The sequence below is a fragment of the Nerophis ophidion genome, linkage group LG18 (assembly GCF_033978795.1).
Source record: "Nerophis ophidion isolate RoL-2023_Sa linkage group LG18, RoL_Noph_v1.0, whole genome shotgun sequence".
Taxonomy (NCBI): Eukaryota; Metazoa; Chordata; class Actinopteri; order Syngnathiformes; family Syngnathidae; genus Nerophis; species Nerophis ophidion.
The window spans coordinates 39,919,683-39,934,204 of NC_084628.1; the positions used below are offsets into that span (position 1 = coordinate 39,919,683).

Below are 14,522 nucleotides of genomic sequence, written 5' to 3' on the forward strand. Positions count from 1 at the left end.
GACAGGCGGATCGGTGCGGCGTCTTCAGTAATGCGGACGTTGTACCGATCCGCTGTGGTGAAGAAGGAGCTGAGCCGGAAGGCAAAGCTCTCAATTTGCCGGTCGATCTACGTTCCCATCCTCACCTATGGTCATGAGATTTGGGTCATGACCGAAAGGATAAGATCACGGGTACAAGCGGCCAAAATGAGTTTCCTCCGCCGTGTGGCGGGGCTCTCCCTTAGAGATAGGGTGAGAAACTCTATGTAAAGCCGCTGCTCCTTCACATCGAGAGGAGCCAGATGAGGTGGTTCGGGCATCTGGTCAGGATGCCACCCGAACGCCTCCCTAGGGAGGTGTTTAGGGCACGTCCAACCGGTAGGAGGCCACGGGGAAGACCCAGGACACGTTGGGAAGACTATGTCTCCCGGCTGGCCTGGGAACGCCTCGGGATCCCCCGGGAAGAGCTAGACGAAGTGGCTGGGGAGAGGGAAGTCTGGGTTTCCCTGCTTAGGCTGTTGCCCCCACGACCCGACCTCGGATAAGCGGAAGATGATGGATGGATATATATTGTACTATTTGTCAGCTAAAGTTACATTAATCATTAGTAATATAGCAGCCTAGTTTGAATGGCAGGGTCCCTGCTATCACATGTTGATACAAATATAACATTTACATAATAAAAATCAACCACAGGCTTCCCAAAGTAAGCATGAGTTGACATGAAACTATTAAATGTTGCACTTTTTATATGTAGAAGAAAGGTTTTGTCATTTTATTTCATCAAAGCAACAACTTGAGGCAGTTTAATGTGGATTAACGAGGGCAGATTTATTATAGTGTTCCCAATGTTAAAAAGATACAGACCATTGTTTACAAATTTGGTAAATAAATAACCAAAAAATTATATTTTGTTGTTTTCTTACTGTACCGAAAATGAACCGAACCGTGACTTCTAAACCGAGGTACGTACCGAACCGAAATGTTTGTGTCAATTAAGGACATTCAAGTTCATTTATATTACATTATTGTATATATTAATTCCCCATCATTTTAACGTCGGTTGATGTGTCGATGTTTAGCTAGCTGCTAGCTACCGAGAGTTGCTAAAACACGCGAAAACCAAAGTAGCCACCGAGTCATGTACTTTGTTCACAGTACATTTTTTTTATTTTACAATCATTTATATTCGCTCACATTCCAACGAGTGGACGAATAGTTGAGATTTGAGCTCATTTCGCGCTGCCTTGCTAGCATAGAGGCTGCTACCATGTTAGCAGTGTGGCTAACTCTTAGCACGTCGTCAAACTAGAAAAGCAGACCATCGTGTCGTCGCTCATTAATCAGACTTGTACTTACTTCAATTACAGCGTCTCCAGCCGGCATTCCTTCCAACTGTTTGGTCAAACGTAAACATTTGTTTACATGCTTGTCAGCCGACACGCTGCGACCGCTTCCGGTTCGGTGACAAATCAAAACGCCGGTCAGAAGTAGTGACGTCACAGCATGCTATTAAATACAAAGAGCCAGTTCTACTAAAATTACTTTATTACAGCTGATTTATTTTTTTAAATAATCCCTCTGCCAAGACAATGGTGCATTATACAAACAAAATAGTAGATTTAAATCAATTCTTATTCTGTTTAATATTTTTTTTTTTTTATACAATTTGAATTCACTTTTACCATTTTGTCATGTTTAGCATGTTCATAAACTCTCAAGACCATCTATACAATTTATTACAGGTTACAAGTTGTAGTGGTAATGTGCCAAAAAAAAAAAAAAAAAAAAAAAAAAAAATCAAAATAAAATAAGAATACTGACATCTCTAAATAAATGCAATCTCTTTTCACTGGATTTGTCTCGAGTGTTGCGCATTGACCACCGGAGCAGATGTGACTTGTTTCCAAGTCCACTGATGAGGGGTGGAAAACAGGGAGAAGAAAACAATATGGCAACATCTGGGCTTGGCAACTATGGCAGTGTGCAGACCACAGGAATAAATGGCCACCTTCACTGCCAATTCAGTACCCCGTACACGTTTCAGGTAGTCAGTAGGACAAAACCGGACATCAAAGTTAAAAGTACAAAAACAAAAATGTAATCCAAGTTGTGAAAAGTTCGCATGGATGACAAGAATATATTTCGGCTCTCTCTGACACGCTCATAAACAGTCATTGACATAAAGTGAATGTTGGCATGGTGGGCCAGGCGATGTTGATCCAACATTCAAACTCTTGGCTTATGGACAAAAGGAAAATATACATTCCCCTTTTCATGGGGAAAATAATGTTCACTTGCAGTTTTGGTACCAGAACCCCGACTACTGCCTTATCTACACTGTGTGATTGTAGTCAATTGGGATGTTTTGTTGGTTGAGCTCAGGGCAAGCATTGTATTCATATAGATTGCAATATTTCTGCCATCAATATAATCTGTCAGTGTCTGAAATATAAAATGTCCCAATACACACATACATACAGTTATGATTTTTAGCATTTTAAAAGTTGTGTAATAAATGCATGCCTCTTTCGTAACTAAACAGGACCTATGACGATTTTCCTCTTTTCTGACTTTTAAATGTCACAATGTTGGATACTTGCTAAACAACGCCAAAGTATTAAATAATAAGGTTTACAAGCCGATAACATCCTCTTTCTCGATTACGATACCTTGTTTATCTATAATTTCTTAAATGTTGATGTGAGTGTAGTTTATGCACATCTGGGGGTAAGAAAGACTCAAACAAAGGTGGATTTAACTAACTACCTTTAGATTTGTCCCAACCAAATATGACATCACAAAGGTAGCTTATGTCCTGATTTCCTTTATCAGTGTGTGGCAATCGCCTTGTATTTGCTACTAAAATATATATTAAACAGCAGCAGTTAAGAAGTCAAATCGGTGGCTCGGGAAGGTATGCCGTTGAGGGGTCCTGTGTCTTCAGGTGCCTGTTAGGCATCTCTGATATTGCAGCGGTCAGGTATATCTCTTATTTGGCTGTACTGGTTTATCTCTGATTAACAGTTTGGCCTGTATGGACATACACACAGCATGGATATCAAATGCAGCAGAAAAGGGCTGCCTGTCTCCCTACTTCATCATCCTGTGCCATCATTTTGTTTGCATGGGGAGATTGTCGATCCCTTCGGCCCTCGAGTCATCTCTGGCGGGCTATTTCCACTTTTCAGACGCACCGCAGCAATGACAACGGCCGACAGCTTTACTTCGGCTGACTTTTGACTGCAGATTTGGAAGCGTCTTTTAATGCCATTCACAAATGCCGATCCTCTCTGGGTGACAAGCCACTTCCCTTGACCAATACCAAACACTTCTAGGACAGCAAATAAACAATTTTCTAGTAGCTTAAGTATCATTATCTAGTATCATCATCACTGGCGGACAAGGCTCAAAATGTTACATATTAGGGGTAGTATGAGGATATGATTGATAATAGAGTGATCAGATTTGTTAATATCCATCCATCTTCCGCTTATCCGAAGTTGGGTCGCGGGGACAGCAGCCTAAGCAGGGAGGCCTAGACTTCCCTCTCCCTAGCCGGGGGATCCTGAGGCGTTCCCAGGCCAGCCGGGAGACGTAGTCTTCCCCGTGGCCTCCTACCGGTCGGACGTGCTCAAAACACCTCCCTAGGGAGGCGTTCAGGTGGCATACAGACCAGATACCCGAACTACCTCATCTGGCTCCTCTCAGTGTGGAGGAGCAGCGGCTTTACTTTGAGCTTCTCACCCTAAGGGAAAGCCTCGCCACCCAGTAGAGGAAACTCATTAAGGCCGCTTGTACCCGAGATCTTGTCCTTTCGGTCATAACCCAAAGCTCATGACCGGTAAATTGAGAGCTTTGCCTTCCGGCTCAGCTCCTTCTTCACCACAACGGATTGATACAGCGTCCGCTTTACTGAAGACGCCGCACCGATCCGCCTGTCGATCTCACCATCCACTCTTCCCTCACTTGTGAGCAAGACTCCGAGGTACTTGAACTCCTTCACTTGGGGCAAGATCTCCTCCCCAACCCGGAGATGGCACTCCACCCCTTTCCGGGCGAGAACCATGGACTCGGACTTGGAGGTGCTGATATTTGTTAATATCCTTCTCAACATTTTTTTTTTTGCTAACGTTTACAAACTCGTGGAATAATTCCCTGAACACAGGGGGACTTTGAGGGCAGAAACCATTTCAATAACACAATAGACAGTGTTTGTTTAGGTTATAAAGTATTGACTTTTGCTCAAACAAATGTGTCATAAAATAGAATAAAGAACTAGTTTTAATATTGTGTTGATAGTCTGCAACTATCAGTACCACTCACCAGAAAAAAAAAACTACAGTTACACATTTAATGTGTATCGGGCAATCTCACTCATGGATGATCGGGATGGGAATCTGCTGCATAAAACCTTAATATGAAGTCTGTGTTTGGTTTCCTACCTCGCAGAAAGCGAGCAGGGGATTTGGATGTCTTCGTCTGAAAGGAGCAAATAAGTCCCGCACGACCGACATGGGCTCTGTTTGTTGACACTGCAACAAGGGCAGGGCCTGGAAGGCTTTATTTGTGTCTAAAAAAGGAACACCACCTCAAACGTTTGCAGGCATACTCAAGAGACGGGGTTAAAAATGTGACAATGTAGTAAAATTTACACCAATGCATATCCTATACATTTTATCTGGACCTCAGGAAAGTGTGTGGAATGTCTACTACAATCATCATAGGTCTTGCCGTGCTCAGGTGCTCGATCCAACATTTGTTCTTATTCTATACTGAACAAAAATATAAACCTAACACTTATGTGCACATTTTTCCGTGAGTTGAACTCAATGATCTAAAATAGTTACTGTACACAGAAAAAAAAATACCTATTCCTCTCAAATATTGACAAATCTCTCTAAAACTGTGTTAGTGAGCATTTCTTCTTTGCCAAGATAATCCATCCCACCTCACAGGTGTGGTATATCAAGATGCTGAATAAACTGCACGATAAAAGGCCACTCTGAAATGTGCAGTTTTGCTTCATAGGTGATGGGATGTTTTCAACTTCCAGTACTTGTGTACAGAGCCTTGAAACATGGGGTCGTGCTGAAACATGAGGTGATGGTCTCGGGTAATTGGCACAACGGGCCTCGGGATCTCGTCACGGTATCTCTGTGCATTCAAAATGCTATCAATAAAACGCACTCGCTGGTTGTCCGTAACATATGCATGGCCGTTCCATAACCCCACCCGCACCATGGGCCACTCCATTGACATCAGCAAACTGCCCTCCCACACAACGCTACACATGCTGTCTGCCATCTGTCCGGAACAGTGAAAACCGGGATCCATCCGTGAAGAGAACAACTCGCCAACGTACCATTGAAATATCAGCATTTACCCACTAAAAGTCGGTTACCACGAGGAACTGCAGTCAGGTCTAGACCTCGTTGAGGACGACAAGCATGCAGATCAGCTTCACAGACGGTTTCTCACAGTTTGTGCAAAAATTATTTGGGTATGCAAACCAATTGTTGCAGCAGCTGTCCGGGTGGCTGGTCGCAGACAATCGTGGAGGTGCACCTGCTGGACATTTGCTGGTGTGGTTACACATTCTCAGCGGTTGTGAGGCCAATTGGATGTACTGCCAAATTCTCTGAATTGCCTTTGGAGACAGCTTATGGTAGATAAATGAACATTCAATTCATGGGCAACAGCTCTGGTGGGCATTCTTGCAGTCAGACTGGCAACCGCACACTCCCTTAAAACCTTGGACACCTGTGGCATTGTGCAGTTTTATCACAGTACATTTTCAGAGTGGCCTACGGCACACCTGTGCAATAATCATGCCGTTTAATCAGCATCTTCATATGCCAAACCCGTGAGATGGGATGAGTTATTTTGCCCCAAAAAAATGCTCACTAACACAGGTTTGTGAACAATATTTGAGAGGAATAGGTATTTAGTGTGTATAATAAACGTTTTAGATCTTTAAGAAACATGGGGAAAAAATAAATGTTGCATTTATATTTTTGTGTACTTGTATGTTCTCTCCGTGTGCATGAAGCAATATTTTCAATATTCAGTCACCCTTTGTTCTTCTTAAATTTAGCACCGTTCCATGTCACCTCACTAAGCAGTGGTGTCATTTTCCTTTAGTATGGCCAAGCCTGCGGTCATGGTCATGGATTTTAGCTGAAGGCTACTCGCTTCTAAAAGAGATTCTGTCGTTTTTAGTTGAATTAAAAAGGAAAATAGCCCACGGCATCCACAAATTCAGCTTAAGTTTCATAGTGTGTTTTCACGCACAAACACTGAGGTTGCGGTGTACCTCTTGAAATAATAAAAAAAATACAAATCACAGCACACACCTTGACTCCAAGGTTCTTTGCCACCCAAGTCCAATAATAACTTTGAAACATATCTTGCATTTGGCATAAAGTGCTTTGAGAAGGCAGCAGTTTTAAAAAGGCACTAAAATATTCAAGATATCGATTTTTTTCTAAGGCAAATTGTCTCTGGACACGGATATTTCACTTCCACCACCATTTTAAAAATCAGGACAATCAAAATATACTAGTATGTACATTGTTTCATTTTGTCATAGTTTTTAAGACTACTTAGCACATAGCACTGTACAAAGTGAATACAATTGTGAATATAATTGGGCCTTACAGAACTCAGACTGCAGAATGATGAGTGCTAAATTAATCTTATATACATTCACACTATTACACTATTGAGGATCTATCTTTGATAATACAAAAATACTAAAAAGGCACTAGTCACATGTGTAGCCTCATGCAGACATAAAATAGTGGTTTGTTTATTTGGTTTCACGTTTGAGTTGGTTGTCAGGAACTGAAAAAGTAGGAAGTAAATAAAGACTCTGCATCAAATGCATCTCAATGACCATTACAGCAGGCTGGCCTCCCAACATTGTCTAGAGCCTCGCTATGGGCCAGTGTAAAACTGCGGGGGACTTCCCTATAGGAAATTAAAAATATTTTTGTTTACCGTGTTTGACACCAGTCAAAGGCTTTTAACAGTGTTTTCATGTGCAAAATGGAAGCAATCGCTGTAAATGTATCGGTTTAACTTATCAGTAAAACTGCCCATTTGTTGACACTTAAATTGCCTATGTAACAAAAACCTAAATGACCTGTATGCTTGCTGATAAACTGCTGTGAGGAGGTGCTGCAATTTTTTGCAGAACCCTTTGACCTGAGCAAGTGTTTAATGACACATCCACATGTGTGCACAGTAGAAGGAAGTGGAGGGGAGGAGTAGTGGAAAGATGGCACTGCGGAGCTCACCCTGTTTTTGTTGCCGCTGACTGTTGGACTTGCATCTGTTTAACTTATGTGTAGGAAAAATGGGATCCGTTGGATATTTGAGAGGTCACGCTGGTACTCCTGCTCATGCCCGGCACACTGTGGCCCCCGGGCTGTGTCCCCCCCATTCCTTGGGGGCTGTTCTGTGCACCAGCGCTTCTGCGAGAGACTGCTGATGGGTGGCCCCAAGGTTGTGGAGGCCCACCACCCTGCATGCCTTGCCCCCAGCTTTGCTGCATAGATGCACCCCCGGGACTTAAGTGATGGTGGCGATTGCTACTTTGGTGGCTTGAGCCAGCGCTCAAGATGCCACTGCTCCTGTGCGGCCCATGAAAGCTCCCTGATGGCTGTTGACGTTGCCCCCAATTTTCCTGGGACCCTGGAAAGATATGGCCAACAGCCTCTGGGGAGACGTTTGATAGCACCATGTTGCTGAATCCCAGGCGCATACTCTCGGAGTCGAAAGCCTCAATCTCCCGTGCTTGACGTTCCAGCAGGCTTCGGATTCGCTCCGAACGATCATTCTGCAAGGACACCATCTCCTCTTCGATCTTGAGGGCAAAAAAGTAGGTTTAAAAACAAACTATTCCTGAAACAACTGTTCTACAGCGTCATTTAGCAAAAAGTGTTTTTCAACCTCTCTGAGCCCAAAAACATTCTTTTCATTGTAGCAGATATTGACAATAAAAAGTTGTCGTCGCAATTGTTAGATATGACTTTAAAGCATAACCAAGCATGCATCACCATAGCTCTTGTCTCAAAGTAGGTGTACTGTCACCACTTGTCACATCACACCCTGACTTACTTGGACTTTTTTGCTGTTTTTCTGTGTGTAGTGTTTTACCGTATTTTTCGGACTATAAGTCGCAGTTTTTTCAGTTTGGCCAGGGGTGCGACATATACTCCGGGGCGACTTATGTGTGAAATTATTAACACATTACTGTAAAATATCAAATAATATTATTTATCTCATTCGCGGAAGAGACAAAGAAAACGTCAACAATCGTCACACACGTCAACCAATAAGAATTTGGCGGGGGAGGGTCATGGCAGAAGTGCATTGTGGGTCATGGAATGCTAACTGCTATATGCTACTGCCTTAGCTATTAAAATGGATCATTTCCTCGTTGGCGGTAACTTATAAAAACTGAGAAGGGCTGAACAAAAATGGCACCGAAAAGGAAATCATGTCCTGCAGATTACAAGCTGGACGTAGTGAAATATGCAGCAGAAAACGACAAGAGGAAGCGGCGTATACCTTTGGAGTTGGCAGAGTTGTTTAGAAGCGACATCGAGGAAGAAGATTTCATCGGACATATCGATTAGGAGTGACAGATTGTTTGTTTATTTGAATGACTCTTACCATAATATGCTACGTTAACATACCAGACACCTTCTCAGTTGGTTATTTATGCCTCAAATAATGTAGACTTATTCAGCCGGTTGTTCACTATTCTTTATTTATTTTAAATTGCCTTTCAAATGTCTATTGTTGGTGTTGGATTTTATCAAATAAATTTCCCCCAAAAATGCGACTTATATTCCAGTCTGATATGCATTTTCGGCCGGTGCGACGTATACTCCGGAGCGACTTATAATCCGGTACTTCTTTTCTTGTGCTCCTATTTTGGTGGCCTTTCCTAATTTTTTTTGTATTTTCCTGTAGCAGTTTCGTGTCTTCCTTGAGCGCTATTCCCCGCATCTACTTTGCTTTAACAATCAAGACTCTTTCAGTTGTGCGTACGCTAACCTTCTAAATGGGGACATTGTTGATTGTCATGTCATGTACTGATGTACTTTGTGGACACCCTCTGCTCCACACGCTGTAAGTCTTTGCTGTCGTCCAGCATTCTGTTTTTGTTTACTTTGCAGCCAGTTCAGTTTTAGTTTCGTTTTGCAAAGACTTCCCTAAGCTTAAATGCCTTTTCTTAGCGGCACCTGCCTTTTGTTTAAATTTGGTTTAAGTGTTAGATACCCTTTTACCTACACGCTGCCTCCCGCATATTGTGATCACGACAAATCACGTTCCCGACATCTGCAAAGCAATTAGCTACCGGCTGCCACCTACTGATATGGAAGAGTATTACACGGTTACTCTGCCGAGCTCTAGACAGCATCGACACTCAAAACTGGCTTGCAAAAAATATTAATAACCTAATATGGTGAAATTACATCATCTCCCACGGCACACCAGACTGTATCTCACGGCACAGTGGTTGAAAAAAACTGCCGTAACATATACTGTCCTTAAGTAGATAATACAAGAAACTAACCTTTTGTTCCAGCAGGGCTCTGCGTATCGACAGCCTTTGCTCCAGCTCTTTCCTTTCCCGGTCGTGCTGTGCGTCCGTCTGCATCTTGATCTTGCTCTGATAGGCGTTAAGAAGCTCCAGCTCTTGCTGAAGCTGCATCCGGAGGCCTTTGCCTTGTACTTCTTGAGTCTCATCAAGACGAAGCTGAGATTTTGTGGAAAAATATTTTAAAAAATTCAATCATCAGTCATATATTTAAAAAAAGAACAATGTGTTTTCCTATATTATGGCCAGGTACATGTTTATTGACAAATGCCATGTGTCAGCTGTCGTAGTGCATTTTTGAGATAAGGCATTGATCAGTTTAAATGGACAATGCACCAAGCAGATTATTACAGTACAAAGGCAAATTTGAGGCCAAAGTCAAGTCAATAAGGCAACATGGAAGAGGACACTTTTGAATACTTGGCATAATATTGACTGAGTAGGACTCACAGCCTGAGTGGACATCATCTCAGTGATGGAGTGGTCATACTGCTCTGCCAAGATGGCCAGTTTGCGGTGCTGCTCCTGTTTCAGTTGCTTCAACACTGTCTTGTGTTCTGACTTTGGTGTGGTCTCCAGCAGATGATTCCTCAGTGCCTTGTACTGACGCGTCTGGATTTTGCAGGTGTCCTGAAACTGTTTCTTGATTTGTAGCTCTTTGGACTGTCAAATTACAAAGACCCAAAGACCCTCTGGTCAGTCAGTCAGTGGTGTGTATGAATGAACATGCACAGCCTTATTATAGATGCTTCTCACCTTCAGGCTTTTGGGTTGTTGACGAACCTCCATGACGTGCTTCCGTCTCAGTTCTCGCTCCCTTCTCTTGTTGTATTCCTGCTGGTTAGTGAGCTCTGTCTGGTGCTGCAGGCGGATGAGCTCGACCCTTGTCTTCTGTATAGTGTTCAGCTGGCGGAATTCCAGTTCTTGCATTGATTCGTGTTGTCGTAGAAGCATGGCATGTTCCAAGTCCTTCTGAGTCTGCCGTTTGTTAAGCTCCTGATGTTCGGAAATTTGGGAGGAAATGATACAATGGCAATGAGCAACAAAACCATTTCAGCTTGTCAGTTGATTAATCCATTTTTTATACCTACCTCACGCACTAAGTCCTGCTCAATGTTATGGCGAGCAATCAAGATCCTCCGTTTGAACCTGCGAGACTCCAGTTCCAAATACTGCCTTTGTCTGCGCTGTAAGTTGGCCTCCTCTTCTGCTTGGAAGTTTTGGAAATTTTCCTTTTGCTTGGACAACCACTCTTGCTTCTCCTTCTTAGGCGTTGATTGGTTTTCATTCAACTCCTGCAGAGAAGCAAATTTTAGATAACCACAGCCATGGGCTCCATAGTAATGTCACATGCTCTTTTGAAGGTAGCAGAAAAACATTACCAACCTCTTTGAGTTGTTCCTTGCGAAGTTTGTACTCCCGTTTCTGTGATTCGAGGAAATGATTAAGTTCCTTCTTCTGCTGGCTCTGAATGTGTTGTTGGAATTTCTTCTCATCGTTGCTAAATGTTTTTGTCTGTAAAGACCAACACGCAAGGACCAGTTAGCACCACGCAAAACAAACAATTTCAATGTCACGCTGTGCAAGCATACGTCTTTCTCTATGGACCCTTGGTGCTTCTTGATCAGTTTATCCATCTCCTGAAAAAAGCCGTTCCTCTGGTTCTCCAGTTCCTTGTCCAGACGGAGTCTGTGCTCCTCCATCTCGGTTTTAAGCTTGTTCTCCAGGGCCATCAACTGTTTCTGGTGCTGCCGTCGCATGCGCTTGTAGCCTAAAATTTGCTCCCTCAATTCAGAGTCCTGCTCGTGTTCCTTAATCTGGCGAGTGAGCTTGTGAACACAAGAAGAACGGTTTGTGACCAATGACAAATCAAAAACATGCAGTATTTTTGTATTCACTCTATTGATGGTGAAATAGAGTTATTACCACTGAGGCTGTGCGAATTGTTGCAAAGTGTTCTCGGTTCCGTTTTGGCCGAGGAGGGTTTGCGGGTTGGGACTGGGGCTCATTTGACCGAACGTGGGGTTCTGGATCTTTGTTACTTGCTTCATTCTCCTAAAAGTCAAGCAAAATCTTTTTAAACCAAATTGATGACAGCTGAGGCAAAAACAACTATTGTAATTGCATTTTCCAAAATGATCACTTTGTATTCCCCGCAGACATCCTCTAGATCAGGGGTGACAAACGTACGGCCCGAAGGCCGGATCAGGCCCGCGAACAGGTTTTATCTGGCCTTGCGGATGAGTTTAAGTGTAAAAAATACCCTGAAGTTTTTGAATTAAAGAAACTGCCATTCTAAATGTGTCCACTAGAGGTCACCATAGCAATTATTTAGTTATTTGTAGATGATGCTACATGTGTGCAAAATAAAACACATGATGTGAGTACATCAGTCGAGGAAAATTAACAAACTAAATAAATAACATCCTGTAATTTGATATTATTTTCTTATATGATAGATTGAAAATTAACACCAATGCGATGAACATTATCACATGATCTATTCAGAAAACATAAATAACGACAAATAAAAGTACTATTAAACGCCACAGGTAGCTCGGTTGGTAGAGTGGCCGTGTCAGCAACTTGAGGGTTCCAGGTTCGAGCCCCGATTCCGCCATCCTAGTCACTGCCGTTGTGTCCTTGGGCAAGACACTTTACCCACCTGCTCCCAGTGCCACCCACACTGGTTTAAATGTAACTTAGATATTGGGTTTCACTATGTAAAGCCCTTTGAGTCACTAGAGAAAAGCGCTATATAAAAATAATTCACTTCACTTCATGAATTGTAAAAAACAACAACCCTACAACATTATGATTTGTACAATTTCAAAATGTGCTTGCTGTATTTTTAAACAAAGAAAACAATCTGAAGTTGTTCTTATTTTTAAGTTATCGTGCCGTGATTTTACCAGTCCGGCCCACTTGGGAGTAGATTTTTCTGCATGTGGCCCTCCATCTAAAGTGAGTTTGACACCCCTGCTATAGATATTCTAAGTGAATGAAAGCACAGTTAAAGAGTTTTCCAGTCAAGGTGGATATAATTCGGTTTTTACCCGTCTGAGATGTTTGACAGAGCTGTTAGGCAAGACTGTGTGGTCCCCCTCCATGTCCACTTCGCTTTTGTCATCGCCGGCGTCTGTCAGACTGTTGACAGAGCTGCTCTGGGAACTGGCACTAATCGACATACTCGGAATGGACTGGTTGCTCCCCACACTGTTCACAGTACCCGTTCTACCCAACCTGTGATCTGGCTCCTAAAAATAATGCGCAGTGTTAAAAAAAATGCTTCGTAATATATAGTTCAATGACAATAATATCAAACTCGACAAACCTCCTCTTCATCTGGAGCTTCAATGGTGGGGCCGTTGTGGGCTTCGTGAAACAAAATCTTTTTCATTTTGCGATACTGCAAATTGTCCAGCTCTCGCACCGCATCTTTCGTCCGATTTATAAGGTCTATTAAAACGGATTCAGGACGCTCACGTTGGACAAAGGCATGCTGGAGGAAGAACAGCAAACATACCACGTGTTAACATTGAGGAGTAAGAACAATTATTGTGACTGCTTTTACCTTCAAGAGCTCCTCAGAGTTTGGCCTATCTTGTGGACTTTTCTGTAGGCAAGAATCTACAAAGTTTCTGAAATACTCAGTCCTAAAACAAGTGAATAAACGCATACAAGACAAAACTGTAAGTCGCTCTATTGTATATAAAATAAATAAAACATTTGCTCTTTCAAAATGTATTGAACAACTCACCATTCACTGGACTGCAGCATGGGGCTTTCATTTTGTGCTATATGGTATAAGGCACTCATTGCATTCATATTGAAAAGTGGAGGCTTCCTCTCAGCTATAAAGTAGACACAGAGTAATGATTAGGAGGCTATGGCTAAAGATCAAATATGACAATTGATGACAGTGACTATACCTAATTCAATGCAAGTTATTCCTAAAGACCAGATGTCTATCTTCCCATCATACTGGCCCTCATCCATAGCCAAGATCACCTCAGGGGCCATCCTAAAAACACATTTAGCAGAGTACAACTGATGACTGTGAAATGTACACAATGTATGTAGTCGGGAAATATTTTTGACTTGCTGATTTAGTAAGTTTAACCCCTTAGAAAAATATGAGTAGTCCAGAATATGTCTAAACTTTGCCGTCCAAAACCTGACTGAAAGAAAAATTTAGCTGTATGGTAGGGCTGTGCGATATATCGATATACTGGATATATTGCAGGTTTGTCTCTGTGCCATATAGAAAATAACTATATTAGAGTACCGTATTTTTCGGATTATAAATCGCACCTGTCGAAAATGCATAATAAAGAAGGAAAAAAACATATATACGTCGCACTGGAGTATAAGTCGCATTTTTGGGAAAATTCTTTGATAAAATCCAACACCAGGAATAGACATTTGAAAGGCAATTTAAAATAAAGAATAGTGAACAACAGGCTGAATAAGTGTAGGTTATATGAGGCATAAATAACCAACTGAGAAGGTGCCTGCAATGTTAACCTAACATTATGGTAAGAGTCATTCAAATAACTATAACATATAGAACATGATATACGTTTACCAAACAATCCGTCACTCCTAATCGATAAATCCCATGAAATCTTCTTCCTCAATGTCGCTTCTAAACAACTCTGCCAACTCCAAAGGTATGTGCCGCTTCCTCTTGTCCTTTTCTGCTGCATATTTCACTACGTCCAGCTTGTAATCTGCAGTACATGATTTCCTTTTCGGTGCCATTTTTGTTTAGCCCTTCTCAGTTTTTATAAGTTACCGCCAACGATGAAATGATCCATTTGAATAGCTGCGGCAGTAGCATATAGCAGTTAGCATTCCATGACCCACAATGCACTTCTGCCATGACCCTCCCCCGCCGAATTCTTATTGGTTGACGTGTGTGTGT

General features: G+C 42.2%; 1 protein-coding gene across 3 annotated transcripts in view; it reads right to left on the reverse strand.

The window, feature by feature from the left end:
- The window catches only part of taok1a (TAO kinase 1a), a 57,872-nt gene that overhangs the window by 16,281 nt on the left and 27,069 nt on the right, over nt 1–14,522 (reverse strand). For all 3 annotated transcript variants that reach the window (XM_061878116.1, XM_061878114.1, XM_061878115.1), the window contains 13 exons: nt 13,528–13,619; nt 13,356–13,449; nt 13,170–13,251; nt 12,930–13,097; nt 12,652–12,852; nt 11,522–11,650; nt 11,188–11,424; nt 10,982–11,110; nt 10,687–10,890; nt 10,352–10,591; nt 10,046–10,258; nt 9,572–9,754; nt 1,339–7,849 (listed from right to left, as the gene is read on the reverse strand). In XM_061878116.1, coding sequence (XP_061734100.1) covers nt 7,325–7,849; nt 9,572–9,754; nt 10,046–10,258; nt 10,352–10,591; nt 10,687–10,890; nt 10,982–11,110; nt 11,188–11,424; nt 11,522–11,650; nt 12,652–12,852; nt 12,930–13,097; nt 13,170–13,251; nt 13,356–13,449; nt 13,528–13,619 — 2,497 coding nt within the window. In that variant the 3' untranslated portion in view covers nt 1,339–7,324. The remainder of the gene's footprint in view (nt 1–1,338; nt 7,850–9,571; nt 9,755–10,045; nt 10,259–10,351; nt 10,592–10,686; nt 10,891–10,981; nt 11,111–11,187; nt 11,425–11,521; nt 11,651–12,651; nt 12,853–12,929; nt 13,098–13,169; nt 13,252–13,355; nt 13,450–13,527; nt 13,620–14,522) is intronic.